The following is a 25,312-nucleotide window of genomic DNA, read 5'->3' as shown; positions in this document are numbered from 1 at the left end:
CCTGTGGATGTTCAACTGCTCCAGTACCATTTGTTGAAGAGTCTATCATTTCTCAATTGAATTGCTTTTGCATCTTTGTCAAAAATCAGGTGAGCATTCTTACATAAGCTTATTTCTGGGTTCTCTATTCTCTTCCATTGATCTATGTGATTATCTTTATACCAATGTCACACTATATTGATTTTATAGCTATATAATAAGTCATTATTAGAGTAGTTCCTTCCCCAACTTAATTCTTCTTTTTCCGAGTTGTTTAAGCTATTCTAGGACCTGTGCCTTCCCATATACATTTTAGGATTAGCTTGTTTGTGTCTACAAAAAACCTTGCTGGAATTGCATTATACTTACTGATCAACTGGAGGGGAAATAACATCTTTACTATAGTGAACCTTTCTATCCATGAACCTGGTATGTCTCTCCATTTATATAGGTCATCTTTGACTTTTTCCATCATCACTTAGGAATTTTCAGTATACAGATCCTCTATGTGTCTTACTAAGTATTTCGTTTTCTTGTGTATAATTGTAAGTGGTATTGTGTTTAATTTTAGTTTCTGTTTATTGTTAGCCTCTCAAAAATAAAATTGATTTTTGTGTATTGATCATGTATCTTGTGACCTTGCTGAATTCACTTCTTAGTTCTAGGATATTAAAAAAAATTCCTTGGAACTTTCTACATGGACATGATAGAAACAGTTTTATTTCTTCCTTTCCACTCAGTATGTATGTAATTATTGCTCATACATAAAACTTTTATTATTAATTTGCCGATACTAGACATTCAGGTTCTTAGTAGAATGACTGAGATAGGAAAGGTGGACATTTTTTTGTTTCTTAATATTTTTTATCAAATTTATTTTCAAAAGGACAGCGTCAGTTTTTTACTCCAAATTTAATAACTTGTTTTGCTGCATACTTCTGAGATTTGAGAATTATATTTTAGTTTTTTAGATAAAATACATTTTTACTATGAGATGAGAATAAGATGCATCATGTTATATCACTTTGTATTTACTTGATTAACTCTGAGATCAAATACTACCCACTCTTGTCCTTTTTATTTTAACAGATGTTATACATCCAGGCTCTGCCAGGGCCTTTCCTTTCTATGGATCCATCCGCATTTGTGGATGTTTATGGATATATTGCTACCCCTCGAGTCTGGAAACAAAAGTCTTCACTAATCTGGCGTCTTGGCCCCACATACCTCTTTGAAGAAGCCATTTCAATGGAAACTCTGGAAGTTATTAACAAACTTGGCCCAAGATATTGTGGTAACTTCCAAGCTGTGCATGTCCAAGGTATGGAGTGTTTTGATTTGCAATGTTCTTGCTGATATTAGTTTTTAAATGGACATCTAGTTATTTATAGCATATTTTCAGAGAATAAGCTCAGCGTTAAGGTCAGTCATTAGGGAAGACCTCTGTAATTGTATCATTATATATTTACAACCCAAGAGAAAATGTCACAGAAAAGGAAATGACAATATCTTTAGATTTCAGCTCCAAAGCCCTAATGGGGAAGAGGTGGGTTGGGCAATACTATCAGCAAAGAAAGAGAGAAGAGAATGAGATAAATAAGTTACATTGCTTTTAATGAAGAAGCTTTTTAACTAAAGTATACTGTTGTCTTCAATTATTAAACAGGCAGACAAAACATCCACATTTTCATTATTGATTGTTGTTATTCAAGCAGGGAGCATTGTTCTCTGTGCTCCATCAAGTCAAAGGGGTCAGCTCCCATCTGGAAAGAATGATAAATGAATCTATGTCAGTGGCCTGTATGTGCTGAAGGGCGATTGAGTGCTCTTGAGCATTTCTGTCTCCAGGCCCATGATGTCTTTGAATTTCATTTCCTGTGGCAAATGGCACTGGCCAGAGCAGTGGGACGAGGTCAGGTCTAGAGCCAAAGTCTTACCAATTCTATATTCATGCCACCCTTCTCTACTAGCACAATGGGTATCATTGACTTAGAGACCAGTATGTTAATTCAAACTGGGGTGTTTGCCATGGCTGTGCAGCTCATTGAAAATTAGACATTTCAGCTCAGCCTATTTCAGGTCAGGTTTCTTGTCACTTAACAGTTTGCTTTCAGGGAATGAGGTTATATACTTGACAGATGTTTTAAGCTCTGGTAGTTTCGCACCTGGAGTGCATCTATTTCATGGTAAGACAAATCTTGGGAGACTTCGCCATGGTTTTCTTTTTCTCTTCCTCCTCCTCCTCCTCCTCCTCCTTCTTCTTCTTCTTCTTCAACAGAGTCTCACTCTGTCACCCAGACTGGAGTGCAATGGCATGATCTGGGCTCACTGCAACCTCTGCCTCCCCGGTTCAAGCCATTCTCCTGCCTCAGCCTCCCAAGTAGCTGGGACTACAGGCATGCACCACCATGCCCAGCTGATTTTTTGTACTTTTAGTAGAGATGAGATTTCACCATGTTGGCTAGTCTGGTCTCGAAATCCTGACCTCAAGTGATCTGCCTGTCTTAACCTCCCAAAGTGCTGGGATTACAGGCGTGAGCCACCACACCCAGCCCATGGTTTTCTATAAGCATCAGAGAAGAGGGGAAAACAAATGACATGCAAACATACAATGTGCAAAAACATGCAATGTGACAACATACAAACATCCTCTCAATGATTACTTTGCTGTGTGACAGAGATATTAAATTGTATGAGGATTAATTTCCTGCTCTGTAAAGTTAGACTAGAAATGATTAAAGATGTGTTGTTACAGGGGAGGACCCGGACAGTGAAGCCACGCCCCTCGTTGCAGAAGAAAGAGTTTCTTTTGGACTTCACATCGCCAGCTCCTCTGTCACCAGTGTAGCGGACATCAGAAATGCTTACAATGAGGTGGACAGCCGCCTGATCGCCAAAGAGGTACATCTTCTAACTTCGCTGCTAATCTCTGTTGGAATCTGGTTTCATGGTTTGCTTTAGCTTTCAGTGCTTAAGTAAACACTATTTCATGTTTGCACATGTGTAGATGAATACACAAATACATGTTTCCCACTTCATTTGTTAAAATATCCTATGCCTCCTCACCCACTGGCATCCTCCCAGACTAAGCCTTTCATTTATAATTATTCAGAGAAGAAAAATCATAAATAGGGTGGAGCCAAAATGGCCGAATAGGAACAGCTCCGGTCTCCAGCTCCCAGCCCCAGCGACACAGAAGACGGGTGATTTCTGCATTTCTGCTTGAGGTACCGGTTTCATCTCACTAGGGAGTGCCTAACAGTGGGTTCAGGACAGTCAGTGAAGCGCACTGTGCGCGAGCCGAAGCAGGGCGAGGCATTGCCTCACTCGGGAAGCGCAAGGGGTCAGGGAGTTCCCTTTCCTAGTCAAAGAAAGGGGAAACAGACGGCACCTGGAATATCGGGTCAGTCCCGTCCTAATACTGCGCTTTTCCAACGGGCCTGGAAAACGGCACACTGGGAGATTGTGTCCCGCACCTGGCTCGGAGGGTCCTATGCCCACAGAGTCTTGCTGATTGCTAGCACAGCAGTCTGAGATCACGCTGCAAGGCGGCAACGAGGCTGGGGGAGGGGCGCCCGCCATTGCCCAGGCTTGCTTAGGTAAACAAAGTAGCCAGGAAGCTCGAACTGGGTGGAGCCCACCACAGCTCAAGTAGGCCTGCCTGCCTCTGTAGGCTCCACCTCTGGGGGCAGGGCACAGACAACCAAAAACTCAGCGAGAACCTCCACAGCCTTAAATGTCCCTGTCTGACTGACAGCTTTGAAGAGAGTAGTGGTTCTCCCAGCATGCAGCTGGAGATGTGAGAACGGACAGACTGCCTCCTAAAGTGGATCCCTCACCCCTGAGCAGCCTAACTGGGAGGCACCCCCCAAGTAGGGACAGACTGACACCTCATTCAACCGGGTACTGAGACAAAACTTTCAGAGGAACTATCAGACAGCTGAATTTGTGGTCTCATGAAAATCCGCTGTTCTGCAGCCACCGGTGCTGACACCCAGCCAAACAGGGTCTGGAGTGGACCTCTAGTAAACTCCAACAGACCTGCAGCTGAGGGTCTTGTCTGGTAGACGGAAAATTAACAAACAGAAAGGACATCCACAGCAAAAACCCATCTGTACATCACCATCATCGAAGACAAAAAGTAGACAAAACCACAAAGATGGGGAAAAAACAGACCAAAAAAACTGGAAACTCTAAAAAACAGAGCACCTCTCCTCCTCCAAAGGAACGCAGTTCCTCACCAGCAACGGAACAAAGCTGGATGGAGGATGACTTTGATGAGTTGAGAGAAGAAGGCTTCAGACGATCAAATTACTCTGTGCTACGAGAGGAAATTCAAAACAATAGCAAAGAAGTTAAAAACTTTGAAAAAAAATTAGAAGAATGGATAACTAGAATAACCAATGGAGAGAAGGGCTTAAAGGAGATGATGGAGCTGAAAGCCAAGTTTCGAGAACTACGCGAAGAAAGCAGAAGCCTCAGTAGCAGATGCGATCAACTGGAAGAAAGGGTATCGCTGATAGAAGATGAAATGAATGAAATGAAGAGAGAAGGGAAGTTTAGAGAAAGAAGAACAAAAAGAAATGAACAAAGCCTCCAAGAAATTTGGGACTATGTGAAAAGACCAAACCTACGTCTGATTGGTGTACCTGAAAATGATGGGGAGAATGGAACCAAGTTGGAAAACACTCTGCAAGATATTATCCAGGAGAACTTCCCCAATCTAGCAAGGCAGGCCAGCATTCAGATTCAGGAAATACAGAGAACGCCACAAAGATACTCCTCGAGAAGGGCAACTCCAAGACACATAATTGTCAGATTCACCAAAGTTGAAATGAAGGAAAAAATGTTAAGGGCAGCCAGAGAGAAAGGTCGGGTTACCCACAAAGGGAAGCCCATCAGACTAACAGCTGATCTCTCAGCAGAAACTCTACAAGCCAGAAGAGAGTGGGGGCCGATATTCAACATTCTTAAAGAAAAGAATTTTCAACCCAGAATTTCCTATCCCGCCAAACTAAGCTTCATAAGTGAAGGAGAAATAAAATACTTTACAGACAAGCAAATGCTGAGTGATTTTGTCACCACCAGGCCTGCCCTAAAAGAGCTCCTGAAGGAAGCACTAAACATGGAAAGGAACAACCGGTACCAGCCCCTGCAAAAACATGCCAAATTGTAAAGACCATCGAGGCTAGGAAGAAACTATAGCAACTAACGAGCAAAATAACCAACTAACATCATAATGACAGGATCAGATTCACACATAACAATATTCACGTTAAATGTAAATGGGCTAAATGCTCCAATCAAAAGACACAGACTGGCAAACTGGATAAGGAGTCAGGACCCATCAGTGTGCTGTATTCAGGAAACCCATCTCACGTGCAGAGACACACATAGACTCAAAATAAAGGGATGGAGGAAGATCTATCAAGCAACTGGAAAACAAAAAAAGGCAGGGGTTGCAATCCTAGTCTCTGATAAAATAGACTTTAAACCAACAAAGATCAAAAGAGACAAAGAAGGCCATTATATAATGGTAAAGGGATCAATTCAACAAGAAGAGCTAACTATCCTAAATACATATGCACCCAACACAGGAGCACCCAGATTCATAAAGCAAGTCCTCAGTGACCTACAAAGGGACTTAAACTCCCACACAATAATAATGGGAGATTTTAACACCCCACTGTCAGCATTAGACAGATCAACGAGACAGAAAGTTAACAAGGATATCCAGGAATTGAACTCAGCTCTACATAAAGTGGGCCTAATAGACATCTACAGAACTCTCCACCCCAAATCAACGGAATATACATTTTTTTCAGCACCACACCACACCTATTCCAAAATTGACCACATAGTTGGAAGTAAAGCTCTTCTCAGCAAATGTAAAAGAACAGAGATTATAACAAACTGTCTCTCAGACCACAGTGCAATCAAACTAGAACTCAGGATTAAGAAACTCAGTCAAAACCGCTCAACTACATGGAAACTGAACAACCTGCTCCTGAATGACTATTGGGTACATAATGAAATGAAGGCAGAAATAAAGATGTTCTTTGAAACCAATGAGAACAAAGACACAACATACCAGAATCTCTGGGACACATTCAAAGCAGTGTGTAGAGGGAAATTTATAGCACTAAATGCCCACAAGAGAAAGCAGGAAAGATCCAAAATTGACACCCTAACATCACAATTAAAAGAACTAGAAAAGCAAGAGCAAACACATTCAAAAGCTAGCAGAAGGCTAGAAATAACTAAAATCAGAGCAGAACTGAAGGAAATAGAGACACAAAAAACTCTTCAAAAAATTAATGAATCCAGGAGCTGGTTTTTTGAAAAGATCAACAAAATTGATGGACCGCTAGCAAGACTAATAAAGAAGAAAAGAGAGAAGAATCAAATAGATGCAATAAAAAACGAAAAAGGGGATATCACCACCGATCCCACAGAAATACAATCTACCATCAGAGAATACTACAAACACCTCTATGCAAATAAACTAGAAAATCTAGAAGAAATGGATAAATTCCTCGACAAATACACCCTCCCAAGACTAAACCAGGAAGAAGTTGAATCTCTGAATAGGCCAATAACAGGTTCTGAAATTGTGGCAATAATCAATAGCTTACCAACCAAAAAGAGTCCAGGACCTGATGGATTCACAGCTGAATTCTACCAGAGGTACAAGGAGGAACTGGTACCATTCCTTCTGAAACTATTCCAATCGATAGAAAAAGAGGGAATCCTCCCTAACACATTTTACGAAGCCAGCATCGTCCTGATACCAAAACCTGGCAGAGACTTAACCAAAAAAGAGAATTTCAGACCAATATCCTTGATGAACATTGATGCAAAAATCCTCAATAAAATACTGGCAAACCGAATCCAGCAGCACATCAAAAAGCTTATCCACCATGATCAAGTGGGCTTCATCCCTGGGATGCAAGGCTGGTTCAACATACGCAAATCAATAAATGTAATCCAGCATATAAACAGAACCAAAGACAAAAACCACATGATTATCTCAATAGATGCAGAAAAGGCCTTTGACAAAATTCAACAACCCTTCATGCTAAAAACTCTCAATAAATTAGGTATTGATGGGACATATCTCAAAATAATAAGAGCTATCTACAACAAACCCACAGCCAATATCATACTGAATGGGCAAAAACTGGAAGCATTCCCTCTGAAAACTGGCACAAGACAGGGATGCCCTCTCTCACCGCTCCTATTCAACATAGTGCTGGAAGTTCTGGCCAGAGCAATCAGGCAGGAGAAGGAAATAAAGGGTATTCAATTAGGAAAAGAGGAAGTCAAATTGTCCCTGTTTGCAGATGACATGATTGTATATCTAGAAAACCCCATTGTCTCAGCCCAAAATCTCCTTAAGCTGATTAGCAACTTCAGCAAAGTCTCAGGATACAAAATTAATGTACAAAAATCACAAGCATTCTTGTACACCAATAACAGACAAACAGAGAGCCAAATCATGAGTGAACTCCCATTCACAATTGCTTCAAAGAGAATAAAATACCTAGGAATCCAACTTACAAGGGATGTGAAGGACCTCTTCAAGGAGAACTACAAACCACTGCTCAATGAAATAAAAGAGGATACAAACAAATGGAAGAACATTCCATGCTCATGGGTTGGAAGAATCAATATCGTGAAAATGGCCATACTGCCCAAGGTAATTTATAGATTCAATGCCATCCCCATCAAGCTACCAATGACTTTCTTCACAGAATTGGAAAAAACTACTTTAAAGTTCATATGGAACCAAAAAAGAGCCCGCATTGCCAAGTCAATCCTAAGCCAAAAGAACAAAGCTGGAGGCATCACACTACCTGACTTTAAACTATACTACAAGGCTACAGTAACCAAAACAGCATGGTACTGGTACCACAACAGAGACATAGATCAATGGAACAGAACAGAGCCCTCAGAAATGATGCCGCATTGCTACAACTATCTGATCTTTGACAAACCTGACAAAAACAAGAAATGGGGAAAGGATTCCCTATTTAATAAATGGTGCTGGGAAAACTGGCTAGCCATATGTAGAAAGCTGCAACTGGATCCCTTCCTTACACCTTATACAAAAATTAATTCCAGATGGATTAAAGACTTATATGTTAGACCTAAAACCATTAAAATCCTACAAGAAAACCTAGGCAATACCATTCAGGACATAGGCGTGGGCAAGGACTTCATGTCTAAAACACCAAAAGCAATGGCAACAAAAGCCAAAATCGACAAATGGGATCTCATTAAACTAAAGAGCTTCTGCACAGCAAAAGAAACTATCATCAGAGTGAACAGGCAACCTACACAATGGGAGAAAAATTTTGCAACCTACTCATCTGACAAAGGGCTAATATCCAGAATCTACAATGAACTCAAACAAATTTACAAGAAAAAAACAAACAACCCCATCAAAAAGTGGGCAGAGGACATGAACAGACACTTCTCAAAAGAAGACATTTATGCAGCCAAAAAACACATGAAGAAATGCTCCTCATCACTGGCCATCAGAGAAATGCAAATCAAAACCACAGTGAGATACCATCTCACACCAGTTAGAATGGCCATCATTAAAAAATCAGGAAACAACAGGTGCTGGAGAGGATGTGGAGAAATAGGAACACTTTTACACTGTTGGTGGGACTGTAAACTAGTTCAACCATTGTGGAAGTCAGTGTGGCGATTCCTCAGGGATCTCGAACTAGAAATACCATTTGACCCAGCCATCCCATTACTGGGTATATACCCAAAGGACTATAAATCATGCTGCTATAAAGACACATGCACACGTATGTTTATTGCGGCACTATTCACAATAGCAAAGAGTTGGAACCAACCCAAATGTCCAACAACGATAGACTGGATTAAGAAAATGTGGCACATATACACCATGGAATACTATGCAGCCATAAAAAATGATGAGTTCGTGTCCTTTGTAGGGACATGGATGAAACTGGAAAACATCATTCTCAGTAAACTATCGCAAGGACAAAAAACCAAACACCGCATGTTCTCACTCATAGGTGGGAATTGAACAATGAGAACTCATGGACACCGGAAGGGGAACATCACGCTCTGGGGACTGTTGTGGGGTGGGGGGAGCGGGGAGGGACAGCATTAGGAGATACACCTAATGCTAAATGACGAGTTAATGGGTGCAGGAAATCAACATGGCACATGGATACATATGTAACAAACCTGCACATTGTGCACATGTACCCTAAAACCCTAAAGTATAATTAAAAAAAAAAGAAATGTAAAAAAAAAAAAAAAAAGAAAAATCATAAATAAAAGAACAAGAACAAATGACATATTTTAAATACCTTTGCAACATTGAAAACACTATTGAGCTTCCCTAGTCCTGGGTATTAATGACCCACTAACACTGAGATATTCTTTGAGTTGTTGTGATTTTTTTAATTTTAATTTTTTATTTTTTTTACAGATGGGATCTCTCTATGTTGCCCAGGCTGGTCTTGAACTCCTGGGCTCAAGTGATCCTCCTGCTTTGGCCTCCTGAGTAGTTGGGATTACAGGTGTGATTCACAGCAGCATCCAGTATTGCTGTGATTAAAACAACCAACAAACAAACAAAAAGCAGTAAATTTTCAAAACAACAAGGAGATATGTTTGTAGATGGGGATGCCATTAAATTTACTTCCAATTTTTGCATAAAGAGCTCTTTTGCTTAGCACTGATGAAAATTTGCAATTTGTTTATATTCTCTTCACCCTCATGGACAGAGGGTACCCCCAGAGGATGGGGAGTCAGGAACTAGGTCCTGTTGATCATGAAAGTTGTGGCTTAGCAGCAACACACCGCTTTCTGATGTAGGAGGCCAGGATTTCTATCTTCTTGCCCGTTTGACACCTGTAGAGATTGGGCTCCCAGAACCTGAACAACCCTAGTCTGAGAAGGTGGCAGCCCTCACCTTGGTAGCGCTGTTCCATCTGAAAGTGTCCTTGGGTCCCTCTTGCTCTTCTTAGCACCTCACTGTGAGCACGTGGGACACTGGTGGCTCAGACCGCGTAACTGAAGCTGCTCACTTACAATTCAGCCACAGCTTGGGAGACAGAATGCATGAGCCTGAATTTTGGCTTCAATCCCCTGACATTGGTTCAATTGCTATTCATTCTCTGATTATTGCTGATGGAGTGTCAGCACTGGGCCAGGCCCCAGAGGGCCTGCCCTCCAGGAGCTCGTGGACAACACTTCTTCTTTTGCAGGAGTTTCTTAGGACTAATTGCTGCTCATTTCTCTAGATGAACATTTCATCCCGTGACAATGCCATGCCCGTGTTCTTGCTGAGGAATTGTGCTGGCCACCTGTCAGGGTCTCTGCGGACCATTGGAGCTGTTGCTGTGGGTCAATTAGGTGTGTTCAGCTGGGAAGCTTTGCTGCTATTTGGGAAGCAGGGTTTGTGCTGTCATGGCTTGTGCACCCTGGAGTTCTGCAGTGGTGGAGAGGATAGAGTGTGCCGGGGAACCAGGGTGGGGAGGACCAGAGCTGGGGGTGAATCCAGACAGAGAGTTAGTCTTCCAGAAAGCGTGAGGATCTGTTCACCTGGCAACATCTGGCAATCAGTAGTGAGCTCAGCTACTAACCAGGCTGCTGTCTGTGACAACAGGAACCTGTCTATCTAGTGAGTACAGTGGGGCTTTTGAGCAGAAGCACTGGTTGTGGCTGTTTGAGTGAAAACTGCTGGTCACCATTCAATTGAGCAATAGCAAGGCAACAAATTGGTGCAAGTGCCCTGCCCAGCAGGATCTAGAGGACAGGCAAGAGCAATGGGTTGTTGGAGCAATAGGGATACTGAGGCTCAGGGGTCTGGCTCATCCAACACCCTGGAGTGAAGGCCGAGGGCAGCAATCTGAAATACTATGGGCCGTTCAGCCTTCTGATGGCAAAGAAAGGACTTAGCACAGTATCTCCCAGCCATCTAAGACTTTCAGAGCCTCCTGCTCTTCCTCCCAGCCTGTCCCAGGTGCACAGGTCCCTCTGGCTGTGGGTGGATGGTGGCACTGGTAGCTCATTGGTCCTCCTGTGCTGTCGGGGCATTTCCCATTGTAATGAAGCTGTGACATGTTAATGAAATGCCCACTTTATGCCACACAGGGGTGAGGGTATTCCACTCCAGCCCTGCTGCCAGCAGCCTGGACTTCATTGGCGGGCCCGCCATCCTCCTGGGCCTCATCTCCTTAGCGACAGATGACCATACCATGTATGCGGCTGTGAAAGTTCTGCACTCGGTCCTGACCAGTAATGCCATGTGTGACTTCCTGATGCAACACATCTGTGGGTACCAGGTAATCCCATCCTCCCACCTGGGACTGAGACTCCTGAAAGGGCTGTCATCCCCAGGAAACAGGGACGAGCGTTGCTTGCCCCAGTTGCATTCCCTCCAGGGTGACTTCTAGAGAAGGGGAGCCAAAAGCCCTTGGGTTCTGAGACCAGCAACTTTGCAGCACAGGAGGGGCAGGCAACAGCCAGCCCAAGAGCTCTGCTCAGGGTGAGGATGCTCACCTGGCTGCGGCTTCTGGCCCTTTTCACTGACAAATTCTAACGTCATTTGTGGTGGTCTCCCCACCTTGTCTCTAGCACGGTGGCTGAGAGCCCAGGCTGCAGAGCACACTGCCAGAGTTTAAATCCTATCTCTTCTAATTTGCTATTTAACCTTAGATGAGTTACTTATCCTCTGCCTGTTTCCCCACCTGTAAGATATGGACTGTAATAGGGTTGCAGTGAGGATTAGATGATTTCACACAAGTGAAGAGGTTAGAATTATGTCAGGCCCAGAATGAGTGCTAAGTAAACGTTAGTCATTTCTAGTTCTTAATCTCTTTGTGCGTCAGTTCCCTCATGTGTAAAATGGGATTATGAGAGCACCTGTTTTGCAGGGTTGTGATGACTGTGTTTATATGTGTTGAGAGCTTAGAGGAGCACCTGCACAGGGGACCTGCTTTGCATGTGTTTACTGTGATTGTCGTTGCTACTTAGAATTGGTAAAGTCGGATGAGACGTGGCCACTGCCCTTGAGTAACTTCTCACATGGCTGGGAGGCAGCCAGGTGAGGAATTAGGAGGGCAGGGCCAGGGTCGGGGTCTGGGCCATGTCACGGGTCTCAGGCAGTGGAGGCTTCTTCTGGTGTGGGGGCTGCTGGGTGATTAGGGCAAAGCCTCCTGTGTCTCTGGCTACTGGGTCAGGGTTAGAGCAGAAGAGAGCTGTGTGATGGCCTTCTGGGCACTCCCCCTGTCTGTCTGGACTACTGCCACAGCTGGACAGTAAACCCTTCCCCCAGCCTGTCCCTCGTAGCCCACTGATGCCAGCTGTAGCCCCACATCACATATCTGGTGGTGTCCCTCCTGTGTGTAAAACCTTCAAAGGCATCTGATTACCGATACCATATCCCAAAGTCCCTAGACAGGTTTTCAAAGCCATGCAAAACTGGCCACAGACCTTTCCTTCCAGCCCATCTCCAATCCAGCCAACATTTCAGCCTATGCTCCCACCTCCCCAAATCCTGCACCTTCTCCAATCATTAAACAGCGACTTTGTGTGCCTGTGGCCTCCACTTGGAGCACCTCTTTTTTTCTCCCTCAAGCACCCTCTTTCTGTTTTCCCAGATCAAGCTCAAATAGCAAAGGCAGCATTCTCTTCCCCCAGCTGAGCATGTGGCTGTCTCCTGGTCCCCTTGGCACCATGGGCACATCCCGTTTTAACTGCTCTCGCACCCACACTGGAATGCCCTTTCTACACATCTCTACTGGAATCTTCTAAAGATCCTAATATTTTTTACTCTTTGCTGGTGTATTACTGACACCATGAAGACACTCAGTACATGTTTTGGGAATGAGTAAATGGGTATGTCTGAGTTTACGCTAAAACTCAAGAATTAGGTATATTGGTACACAAAGGTTTTCTCTGAATATGCTGTTAAAGATGATAGTAGTAGGATCTATTCTAATACAGCACAAGGATATCTGCTGTGGCTAGGGATTTTAATAATTATTGTGACCATTTCTAAAATGGCACAAATCAGTTCCTGCCCTCATGAGTGTATCTAGAAGGATAAAATAAAACAAGAACCAAAATAATTTTAACATAAATAAAAATGCAATCGGTGTCCAAGATTCACATCAAGAACTACTACATGCTTTGTGACTCACTGGCTACCTGGCTATCTTCCCAGAAACTCTGAGCTTCTTAGAAAGCTCAGACTACCTCAGGCTCACTGTGGTCTCATTGCCCAGTCCTGGGGATGGGGGGTGGGCACGGTGAGCTCTCAGTGAGGGTTCAGAAATGAGAACATTGCCTTGAGAGAAGGAACTATCTACCACAGAGGTACATAGCGCCTGCTGTCACATGTAGGTAGAGGGGTCAAAAAGGGTTTTGTTAAAAAAGGAAGCTCATCAAGAGGTTTCCTGGAGACTGAGCTGGCTGAGCTTTCCAGGAAGAGATGGTAGAGACAAGGAGTGGCCCAAGGATGGAATCTCTTTACTCAACTTAATTGATCAAATGCTTCTTAAGACCAGGCACTGTGCTAGGCACTAGGGATGTGAGGTGAACAAGATGAGTTTAGTCCCTGTTTTCATGGGACTTACCATCCAAGAAGGTGGACAGAAAAATACTGTTAGCATGAGGGAGAGTCTCTCAGATACCTCCTTTGAGTAAAAAAGCTCATCAGATTCAGAGGTTTATTGTACACTTACACATGAAGGCAGAATAAGGAAATTTTAAAATTGTTATTCTGTCTTTAAAAAGGAAACATTTCAAATATTTATGTCTTTGGGGAAAATCAGAAGGAGAAGCTGGCTGGCAAGAGAGGTGGTAAATGGCAGGTTTGATTGAAGAAATAGTATTATTTTATTTTTTTTTTTTTAAACTTTCTTGTCCGCTCTTTATAAAATGCAACCTCCATCCTCCCTCATCCTTTTCTAGGCACGTTTTCTCACTTTGTGTTTCTTTCTTTGTAACCTGCATGTGCATTTGCGTGATGTCTGCTTCTGTATCACCACATTTGTGTCTGTTTCACCCCCAGACACATGCTTCATAAGGGCATGTGTCCTGCTTGTTTATTGCTGTAACCTAAGAACATGCCATAGATACTAGGTGCTCAGTTAGGATTGGGGAATGAATCCGTGAATGAAAACAAGGGTCTTCAATTAAGTGGCTTGCTCAGGAGTGGATTTCATCAGTTTTTAGGTTTTACTGTAGGCTCATCTGCTGGTTTACTTGTTGGGTGGGAGAGCATAAACCTTCCTATCTGTTTTTTCTGTCTAGCTGACTTATCAGACTCTTCTCAGACTAAGCAATAGCCAGCTGAGTTTGATAGGATGGGTGTTCTTAATATGGGGAAAGAGGAGGATACTGTTCCAGACCAACATTAAAACACTTCCAGGATCTGGTCTGGGTTCCTCCACACGGCTAGGAGGTGAGGGTGGTTATGGAGCTGTGCATGGCATACCAAATGGAGGGTAGGGAGCCATAACCTTGCCACTGTAGGGAATGTAGGTTCTGCCTCACAGGTGATGGGCAATTGCAGGAAGGCTGGGACAGGGAATCGGACTGACCGAGGTGTTAGAATGCCCCTTGATGCCAGTGGAGAAGATGAGGCATGGGGATGTGGTTCAAGCAGGGGCTGAGATAGAATCTGAACTAATAGGAGCCTGTGTTCCTGACCTGAGGAGTCTCAGGATCTCTGAGCAGCCTGGGCAGGTGGCGCTGGAAAGGAGCCAGGGCGGTCCAGCAGGCTGCTGACAGGAAGGAAGGGAGATGCTGGAACACGCTCAGTGGGAAATGTTTGTGAGACATTGAAGGTGAAGTATCATGTGGGAGAGAAGGCTCTGGAGCTCAGGGGCAGGCTGTGCTGGAGGTGTAAATATGAGGGTCATCGCCGCCATGATGATATTTAATCTAAGGAAATTGATGAAATTGCCAAAAAGAAGCTGTAGAGCGAGAAGAAGGTTGAGGGGGAAACAAAGAGGAGCTAACCACGTGGAGCTGGGAATATAATTAAAACCCAGTAAAGGAGATTGAGAAGCAAGAGGGAAGAAAAACCAAAGACAGTTACGTCAAGGAATCTGAAAAAAGAACGTGTTTTGAGAAGGCAGGTATGGTCAAACCATGTTAAATGCTAATAAAGAATAGCACAAACAAAGCGTGGAGGCGTCCTCTTTGGATTTGGCCACCTGAAAGTCCCTGGTGGCCTTTCTGAGGGAGGTGGCCAGGTGGAGGCAGTGGCTGGCTGATGTGGGTTGAAAAGAGAATGTGAGGTGAGGACATGGAGCCAGGGTGTGTTGATAATGCTTTCTAGAAGTTTGCCTATGAGCAGGAGGAACTGCGTAAAAGCTACAGGGATTAGGGTTGGAGGGAGGGTTATTTTTACAATGAGAAATACTAGAATATATTTGTACATAGGAGGAAGAGATCCAGGGTTGGGGCAGTGGAAGCTTAGAGAGAACAGTTATCTCAAAGAGCAGCGTCCTTGAGATGGTGACCAGTAGGATCCAGAGACCAGGTAGATGGGAGACTCTGCTTGTGACAGGAAGGAATGCAACACTTGTATTTGTTAATTTGGTGGTGGGAAGACAGAGTATTCATATCTGATGGGTTTTATCTTCTCAGCAAAATATGAGGTCAGGTTGGGGAGAGGAAGAGAGGTGAGAGGAGAGAGGAGAAGCAATGAAACTATGATCTTTAGGATAAGAAAATATAGCTTATTAGAAAGACAGCGTTGGATTGCCAGAACCAACTGAGTGTCAGTTTGACATTTGACACTATTTGATGTAAAGTGAAGCCAGTCAGCCTGAATGTTTTCACATGCAACTTTTAGCCACCCTAATTTTGTCTTGCTGTGGGATTTCATATATGTATGTGTGTGTGTATATATATATATATATATATGTATATATATATATATATATATATATGTATATATATATATATATATGTGTATATATATATATATATATGAATAGTCTGGAAAGATATTGAGTCTTTTCTGATCACAAACAAGGCTTCCCAAGGGTATGTTGCAAGAACATGTCTGGGAGGACAGGGAGAGAGGGCGGGCTGTGTTGGAGCCATTGATGGGGAATAGAGCCATGGATGGAAGGAGCTGAGACTCCAGATTAGGTGGCTCAAGGCTCATATGCCAATGGATGGCTGGGCAGACTGATTCGTGTGGGGCTGGAGTCAACAGAGATGTGAGGCTTGGTGGGACCCATCTTCTTCACCTGAGACAAACTGGGTCACCAAATGTATGCTGGGACCCAAGTGCCTCCATGCTGGGATGGATGCTGCATGTTGCTGGCTTCCCAGGGGCTGGTGCAACTGACAGGCACATCTGGCTGGGTGCAGCCAGGCTCATGGGCAGGTGGTAGCTTCCCGTAAATGCAGCATTTATGGGATGGTTATGCATGTAAAGGACCCAGTAACAGAAAATGAGAATGAGGCTTGAGGAGTGTGGGAGGAAACCAGGAGAGTGTGGCATTCTCGAAACATGGAAAAGATGCAGGGAAAAGTAAGGGTCCCAGTGAGAAGTCAGGTCACAGCACAGAAAAGTGGCCACAGAAGTTGATGTGTATTTTTCTTCTGAGAACATGGGAATGAAGGATGGTAGCAGCAGAGAGCAGAAGCTTTGCAGACTGGACTGGGACAAGTGGGTGAAGGGGAAAGCTCTAATGCTGCATCCATGAGGAAACTGCTTTGTGTTAACCTTTTCAGATAATGGCGTTCCTCCTGAGGAAGAAGGCCTCTCTCCTGAACCATCGAATTTTTCAGCTGATCCTCTCAGTGGCTGGCACTGTGGAGCTGGGCTTCAGGTCATCTGCTATCACCAACACTGGTGTCTTCCAGCACATCCTCTGCAATTTCGAGGTAATTAGAGATTGGCCCTTAGCCCTTCAGGAGTGTATGTGATGGTAAATATGCTAAGTCTGGGCTTTCCCCTAAACCCAGAATGTCAGCTTCCCTCATAGTCATGATGGTAGGGAGAGGGAAAACCAAACAAGCCTGCCCAGAGGCCCTGGTTTGTAATGACATCTGCCACCTATGAACTGAGTGGCTTCGGACAAATCTCTTGACCTCTCTGAGCCCCACTCTTTTTCTTGGGTGAAGTGGAGACCTTCATCTCCTTGCAGGCTGTCATGAGGGTTAAGCCAGATAGTATCTGGGAAAGGATTTTTAAACTATAAATTAGCATATACATATGAGGGTAAAGAAAAATGATCTCAGTTCCTTTGGGTGGTGCTTTGCTGTTTCCAAATGATTCTTGAAAGGGGTGAGTTGAGGGATGCAGAAGGACACGCCTGAGACTAACTGAGGAGCATCGCACACAACTGCTTTGGGTGGATCAACCCATTCACGAAGCATCATTTACTGAGCACCCGCTGGGTCAGGTACTGGCCATGTCCTGGAGACACAGTGAAAACTAGAACCCAGCCCTTCCCTACAGCCAGATGGGACTGGGACATAGCCAAGGTAACACTGCAAATGCTAGGTGCCACAGTGAGACAGGCACAGGGCATCTGGGGAGTGGGAGTGAGCAGGCAGTCAGAATGCAGGGGGAAAAGGACCTTCCAGGTGGAGTGTATATGCTATTTGCAAATACTGTACATCAGAGTGAGAGCAGCCATGGGGACTTGAGAGCAAGTGGCTTGTTGGGGGCCTACAGGTTTGTGTTGGTTGCAAGAACAGGAGAGAGAGAAGGCAGGCCCAAGGGGTTAGACTGCCCAGACTACACTTTAGCCTGGGCATGTGGAGGTCCTCAGGAGAAGTTTCAAAGGTCTTTCTTTGTTTATTAAAAAATTGATATATGTTTATTATAGAATATTTTTTAATTAGAGAAAAATGTGAGGAGGAAACTCTCCTATTACCAAGACCTAGTTAATTCTTGTCAAACCTGGATGCATTCTCTTATAGTATTTTCTATGTATAATACATTTTTAAAATCGTAGTCATGATTATACTGTAGGTTATTTTGAGTCTAGTCTTTGCTCACATACCAAAAACATTTAAACATTTTCATTACAAACACCTACAAGCACTGTTCTGAGATCGGAATAATATTCTGTTATGCTGAGAGTTCCTGGTTTCTTCATCATTTCTCTATTGTCAAATTTTTAGATTCTGTCTATATTTTGTTATAAATTGTGTTATAGATGGGACTTTTGTGCCGATATTTCTCCCACTTTTAAAAACATTTTCTTAGAATAAATTATCAAAATTAATAATGAGAATAAAGGCATTATCACCAATTTTTAGATTGTTGATAAGTTTTACCAAACTTTTGATATCTAGGGATGTTAACTGTAGAACGACGTGAGAATTTGATTTTAGGTATGTGACTTCAGTGACAAGAGCTCTGAAGCAGAGAGATGGGTCATGAGATGATTGAAGAAATCCAGGTAGAAGATTTTGAAACCTAAACTGAGGTAAGGGTAGTTGGATAATGAGGACAGCAGGTGAAAAAGTCATAACTTGAGCCAGAAGTGACTTAGAGCCAAATGACAAGGGAAATACTATTTATCAAAACACCACAGGGCTGCCACTGAAGGCAGGACCAGAGGGAGACTGACAGTCATCAATATGTATATTATAAAAAGAGAATACTCTTTGTATAATATAGATCAAGATTCGATTCAATGTCTAACTTCTAACTTCAGATCAAGAAGTTAGAATGACCAAACAAAATCAAAACTCAGAGAAAGAAGGAAGGAAACATATAAATGAGAACATAAATTAATACAATAGGAAAGAAAAGACATACAGAGGATCAACAAGGCCAATTACTGTTTCTCCTAAAACAGACAAACGTCTGTTAAGATTGGCCAAGAAAAGAAGACAGAAGCCACAAATAAATAATATTAGTAAGGAAAAGGGGAGAATACCACAGAAGAATGAGCAATTGGAAAGGAAACAAGACAATTGGATTAGTAACTTTGTGCCAATACATGAGAAAACTTAGTTCATTTGAACAATCTCATCGAAAAAGTAAGTTTTCAGAGCGCACTCTAAAATGAATAAAAAACCCCAATGATCCTAGAATCATCAAGTAAAGTGAGTCATTCGTTTAAAATCTGTTGAAACAAACAACAACCAGAAGGGAACGCCAGGCCGGTCACTCATAGGGAAATTCCACCAGGTGGGAAATAGGTTCTTTCTAGCTTCTTTAACGAGCTAATCTCGATGGCAGAACACAAAAGAACAGTACAGAAAATGAAAAAGTTCAGGCTAATCTTTTTGTAAATACAGGCGTAAGAGCCCTAACTATGAGGTTAGCCAGTTGAACCAGGCCAAGATGAATGTACTGGTCCTGGATCTGAAGCTGGAAAAGAGGATTGTGGAGGAAGCCAGCATGGCCTGGAGAATGGGCTCCCTGTGCACAAGGGGAAAGGAGATGTACATAAATAGCCATAAAACACCACTAAATAAGATAATGTGTCTTGACTGCAACCGCTGCTGCCCCTTCTGAAGTGCTGTGGCCGTGCTCAGCCAGTCTGGCCCCAAGGTGTCCCGGCCACCAGCATGGCCCAAGAATTACCAATGCAGGAACTCATCATGCTCCATTGCCTGCTACTAGAATGGCCATGGACCCCACCCTACCCCACCCTACCCTGAATAAAACTACCCCGTTCAGGAGATCTGGTGCTTTTAAAGCTGGATTTAAGAAAATAAGCCACCAATAAGAACCAGATGCTAAAAAGCAAAGCAAAGTGAAACAAAATGAAATGAAACAAAATAAAATTTAAAAGATTGAGAGGAGAGAATTTCAAAAAGGGAAAAATGTTTCCCAAATGTCATGTTCTGCCTACACCAAGTAAAGTGAGGTGAGGGATGTGGGCACTGTATGTGCCCATTGGAGGTCACTGACAGGCTTAGTGACAAGTAAGTTGTGGGGTCAGAAGCCACTCAGAAGTTAGGAGAAACGGCCGGGCTTGGTGGCTCATGGCTGTAATCCCAGCACGGGGAGGCGGAGGCGGGCAGATCGCCTGAGGTCAGGAGTTCGGGACCAGCCTGGCCAACACGGTGAAACCCTGTCTCTACTAAAAATACAAAAATTAGGTGGGCATGGTTGCGGGTGCCTGTAATTCCAGCTACTCAGGAGGCTGAGGCAGGAGAATCACTTGAACCCATGAGGCGGAGGTTGCAGTGAGCTGAGATCATGCCATTGCATTCCAGCCTGGGAGACAACAGCGAGACTTCGTCTCAAACAAACAAAAAACGAAGTAAGGGGAAGTGTGGGGAGACTGAAAGTGGAGGCAGTCAGTGGACTTTGGAAAATAGCAGAGAGGAAGTTTCAGAACTTTTGGTTTTGGGTTTGTTTGTTTTTTTTGGAGATGGAGTCTCACTCTGTTGCCAGACTGGAGTGCAGTGGCACAATCGTGGCTCACTGCAACCTCTGCCTCAAGGGTTCAAGTGATTCTCTTGCCTCAGCCTCTTGAGTAGCTGGGAATACAGGCACCTGCCACCACGCCCAGCTAATTTTTGTATTTGTAGTAGAGATGGGGTTTCACCATGTTGGTCAGGATGGTCTTGATCTCTTGATCTCATGATCCGCCCACCTTGGCCTCCCAAAGTACTGGGATTACAAGCGTGAGCCATGGCGCCCAGTCAGTTTGGTGTTTTAAGATCTGAGATACTTAAGTCTGTTTGTAGGTTGAAGGAGAAGAGGCAGTAAAAACCAGACATTTGAAATACTAGTGGGAGAAGAAACTGCTAATGAGACACATCCTCGGAGGAGACAAAGGGTTAGGAGACAAGGAGTGGATCACAGGAGAAAGGGTGGGATCTGTGATGACTGGTGTGAAGCAGACAGGAAGAGGAAGTTGTGAGGAAGGGAGAGACAGGAAGTCGTTGAGAAACGAATGGACAGGAAGCTGTGAGGGAGGGTGGGTACGGGAGATTGTTGAAGCAGGGAGGGACAAAAATTTGTGAGGGAAGGAGGAACAGGAGGTTGTAAGGGAAGGAGGAACAGGAAGCTGTTGAGGCAAGGTTGGACAGGAAGTTGTAAGTAAGACAGAGTTGGATAGGAAGTTGTAAGGCAGGGTTGGACAGGAAGTTGAGAATCAGGGAGGAACAGGAAGTTGAGAATCAGGGAGGAACAGGAAGTTGTGGGCTTCTAAGTCTTAGGTTTTGGTTTCTTTCTTTCTTTTTTTTTTTTTGAGATGGAGTCTCCCTCTGTTGCCCAAGCTGGAGGGCAGTGGTGCGATCTCAGCTCACTGCAACCTCTGACTCCCAGGTTCAAGTAATTCTCCTGCCTCAGCCTCCCAAGTAGCTGGGATTACAGGCACGTGCCACCACATATGGCTAATTTTTTAATATTTATTAGAGAAGGGATTTCACCATATTGGTCAGGCTGGTCTTGAACTCCTGACCTCAGGTGATCCACCCACCTCGGCCTCCCAAAGTTCTGGGATTATAGGCATGAGCTACCATACCCAGCCTCTGGTTTCTTAAAGAAGGAACTGACTAGTTCATTTCTAAGAGTACAGTCATCTCAGGGGTGGGGAGAGAGCAATACCTGACACATTATCCACTCCATACTCAAACAAATCCAATCCAGACATCTTAATATAGTCCTTAGTACAGGCTTATGTGACACAGAATAACAATCAAAAGATTCAGTTATTCATGTTTCCCAAAATTCTGACATTTGGTATTATGTAATTTCCTGATGAGCTAGGTAGCCTCAAATGGGTATGGCAACTTGTTATTGTTGCTGTGTTCTGGAAAGGAAATGGCAGAGGCTGGAACTTTTGTGGGAAGAGTAAAGGGTGCACCTTATTGTACTGGTGGGTTCACATCCGACTTTCTTAGTTCTCTCAGCCCTTAGCCCCAGGCCTGTGATATCATTTGTTGAATGACTGCCTTCATGAATCAATACCCTAAGTGTGCAGGGCTCTTGGAGCCCTACAGACATGTATGTTGGGGTGCCATGCTAGATACCCATGTTTTCACTAGAGCTGCCTTCATCAATACCAGCTGTCCCAAATGGCAGCTGGCCCACCTCTGTGTGTGCGTTTGGGCAGTGGCTGTGCTTAAAACAGCAGGAAATCTGTCACTCTTTTCCTGGCTGAAGAACAATCCACTCATTTTACTTTGTTTACTTTGTATCCACTCATTCTTTTAAAAAATGTAATGCATCTTTACGAAAGATAGTGGCATGTATGATGCTAGGCTCCAGGGATTAAAAAGGGACAGTCTCTACCTTCACAGGCCTCCCGATAAACTTGTGTTCACTGGGGTTCTTTTGCATTTCCCATTCAGCAAGAGTAAGCAAAGTCATGGGTAACTGCTTAGCTTCAAGCAAGTTTGAGTATTGACCCTATGGGTCACTATCTGTAGGTGATGCCCATGGGGACCCAGTGTGGGGGCAAAGGAATGGGCTTCGTAGTCAGGTGGATTGACTTTGAAAACAGTCTCTGCCAATTAAAAAAAGTCTGGTGCCAGAAAAGTTACTTAGTCTCCCTGAGTCCCATTCTTTCTAGCTACTAGATGCAGATAATAGGCCGGGTATGGTGGCTCACACCTGTAATCCTAGCACTTTGGGAGGTGGAGGCAGGAGGAACACTTGAGCCCAAGAGTTAGAGACTAGCCTGAGCAGTAAAACAATACCCCATCTCTACAAAAAAATTTTAACAATTAGCTAGGCATGGTGGTGCAAACCTGTAGTCCTAGCTACTCGCAAAGCTGAGGTGGGAGAATTGCTTGAGCCCAGGAAGTCAAGGCTGCAGTGAGTCATATTTGGGCCACTGCACTCCAGCTTGGGTCTCTCAAAAATAAGAAAATAAATACATAAATGCGGATAATAATATTTTGGGTCTTTTTATGGCACCTCTTGCCACCAGGAAATGTATCAGTTATTAAGTGCAAGCTCTTTTTGCTGCTATATGAGTGCACGCTTATAATCCCACACCTGAACCTTGTATATTCTGGGCCTTAGGAATTGTCACTATTTAGAGAAGAAAAATATTAGCGTTCTCTAAAGGGAAGTAGAAATAAGACATGACGGCATCCATCAATTCTGCCCCAGAAGGATCACTAGCAGCTACATTTGTTTACTATGAATGTAAACAACCTGAGTGATCAATTTTACTTTCAGAATCTCAGTGAATTTCATATCTTTGTTTCGCTTACAATTTTGTCATGCATGAGATGACACTGTGGTTTGGGCTGAAGGATGTGTTGCACGCACAAATTGGGTATGTAGTCAATACAGTGTAAAACCTGAAAATCTGTACCTGGCTTCTATTTCCAGTCCTGCCACTTGCTGGTGGTGAGTGGAGACTGTCACTCAGCTGGTCTGCCTCAGCCTCTATTTTCTCATCTGTAAAGTGGGAACATCATCATTTGTCTTGCAGGATCCAGGGAGGATGAGATGAGTTTGCAATATGGACACTTGGGCTGTGGGCCCAAGGCTGAGCAGATGGGGGAGACGGTTAGTGCAGGTGTCCTTGGTTGGAACCAGGCCCACAGTGAAGTGCCAAGTAGCAGCAGAGATGACGAGAGAAGGCCTTCCTATAGGGGAGGCGCCTCTCTACTTGGAGTTTCAGGACAGCTGATCTGATTCCAGAGCTGGTACATCATGTTGGTGATTCCAAGTCAGAGGATCACATGTCCAGCACTGATCTTCTCATGCTTCCTGCAAATCCTTCTTCTCCCACACCTTCATTTTAGCATGTGTTTTGTTTTGTCTTCCAGCTCTGGATGAATACTGCAGACAATCTGGAGCTCAGCCTCTTTTCCCATCTTTTGGAAATCCTTCAATCACCAAGGTAGGCTGGGTCTTGGCAGCCTGGGGGTTAGAACTGAAGGATGAATGTCCAGAACAGAGACAGGGCAGGGTGGCCAGTGGCTCTTCCCTGCTCCCAGAACACCGGGTCCCCAAATGGGAGCACATCCTTCCCAGTGGTTCACGCTTGTGGAGCAGTCTCCTCTCATGGTCTCAGGCCTCAGGAGGGCAGGTGCTGGGGGCTTAGAGGTCTCTCTAGCTCCAGGGACAAGCACATATTGGGGGCTCAGCAACTGTGACCAGCAAAGGTCCACTCTCCCTCTAACTGACTTCTCCAAGGCACTTTTGGAATTAGTCAGGGCTCTTTTACCCTTCCAGTGGTAGAAATACAACTCAAACCAGCTTAAGGGAGGTAAAAGAGAAGGAAAGAAGGAAGGGAGGAGGGAAAAAAAGAATAGAGGAAAAAAGACCAGTAAAGAGGGAATTCGTTGGCTCTTACAACTGAAAAGAGCTGATCTCATCCCGTAGCTGGGTGAGGCTCACATCATTTTCTCTGAGCTCTGTCACCACTCTTGCCTCTGCCTTTTCCACGTAGTCTTCAGGTTGCCCAGGCTTTCTTCTGTGGCAGCAAGGTGGCTCCTGGGCAGCTCCTCAGAGCACATCCTCAGCTTAACACCATAGGCAGAGAGACAGCTTTTCAAAAATTTAATAGTCCTAGCTATTGGACTGAGTCTCACTGAGCCAACCTGTGTCCCATGACCGGGCTGGGAAAGTGGCTTCCACTCTGGAGTTAGAAAGTGGTAGTTCCCAAAGGGAGCCAGGGGCTGTGTTCAGAATAAGAGAGAAGGAAGGCAAGGAAGCCCACATATCACCCCACCTGCCTCCTCCTGGCTCAGGCTGGTCTAGAGCTCATTGGTGCCTTCAGCATTTTGAATGTATTTGTAAATGGCTTTCCACTCAGCCACTGAATGAATATCTATTATAAATTTACTACATTTCACACCCTGTACTTAGAGGTAAAATTCAGAGAAGAATAAGCCACAGTCTGATAAAAAGAGAATAGAGAAAAACATGCTGTTCAGTGCTGTCAGAGGAAACAGAACCAAAGGCAGCCGGGACTTCTGGGTAAAGGAGCATCTGTCTTCCCTGACGAGCCCGTGATTGTAAATCATACACAGAGTTGGGCTGGTCCTGCCTCTTTTGTGTATCAGGGAGGTGGAGCTCAGCAGAATTTAATGTGTTAATACAAGAAAAAAAAAAAAAAGACAGTTCAAGGTGAGGAATCTGCCCAAAGTCACCCTCCTCCACATTTTTCTCCACCATTTTTTCTCTTCCACTTTCCGCTTTCTTCCTGTACCTGTACCAGTTGTTTTCTAAGAAATAGACATTTACCCTGGGAGCTGTTTTCTTTGGGGGAGTAGAATTTACTGGAAATTGGATTTGTGAGTATCCGAGGGAGGGGGTATGGATAGGTGGATTCTGTCTTTTTCTCTTTTGACTTTCAGTGGCGTGTCTCTCCACTTTGTGGTTTGGGGCGGGCAGGAAGATCACACATCCAGACAAGCT

The 25,312-nt window shown here is 44.0% G+C and overlaps 1 protein-coding gene across 6 annotated transcripts in view; it reads left to right on the top strand.

Annotated features, from left to right (window-relative positions):
- WDFY4 (WDFY family member 4) overlaps positions 1 to 25,312 on the top strand; it is a 300,852-nt gene that overhangs the window by 97,119 nt on the left and 178,421 nt on the right. For all 6 annotated transcript variants that reach the window (XM_055275366.2, XM_055275372.2, XM_063638069.1 and 3 more), the window contains exons 20-25: positions 1,069 to 1,300; positions 2,735 to 2,880; positions 10,275 to 10,386; positions 11,128 to 11,318; positions 16,738 to 16,890; positions 23,716 to 23,789. In XM_055275366.2, the coding sequence (XP_055131341.1) occupies positions 1,069 to 1,300; positions 2,735 to 2,880; positions 10,275 to 10,386; positions 11,128 to 11,318; positions 16,738 to 16,890; positions 23,716 to 23,789 (908 nt within the window). The remainder of the gene's footprint in view (positions 1 to 1,068; positions 1,301 to 2,734; positions 2,881 to 10,274; positions 10,387 to 11,127; positions 11,319 to 16,737; positions 16,891 to 23,715; positions 23,790 to 25,312) is intronic.

The sequence above is a fragment of the Symphalangus syndactylus genome, chromosome 4, assembly GCF_028878055.3.
Source record: "Symphalangus syndactylus isolate Jambi chromosome 4, NHGRI_mSymSyn1-v2.1_pri, whole genome shotgun sequence".
Lineage (NCBI taxonomy): Eukaryota > Metazoa > Chordata > Mammalia > Primates > Hylobatidae > Symphalangus > Symphalangus syndactylus.
The sequence above is the reverse complement of the archived record's forward strand: the minus strand, read 5'-3'. Positions and strand labels throughout refer to the sequence as shown.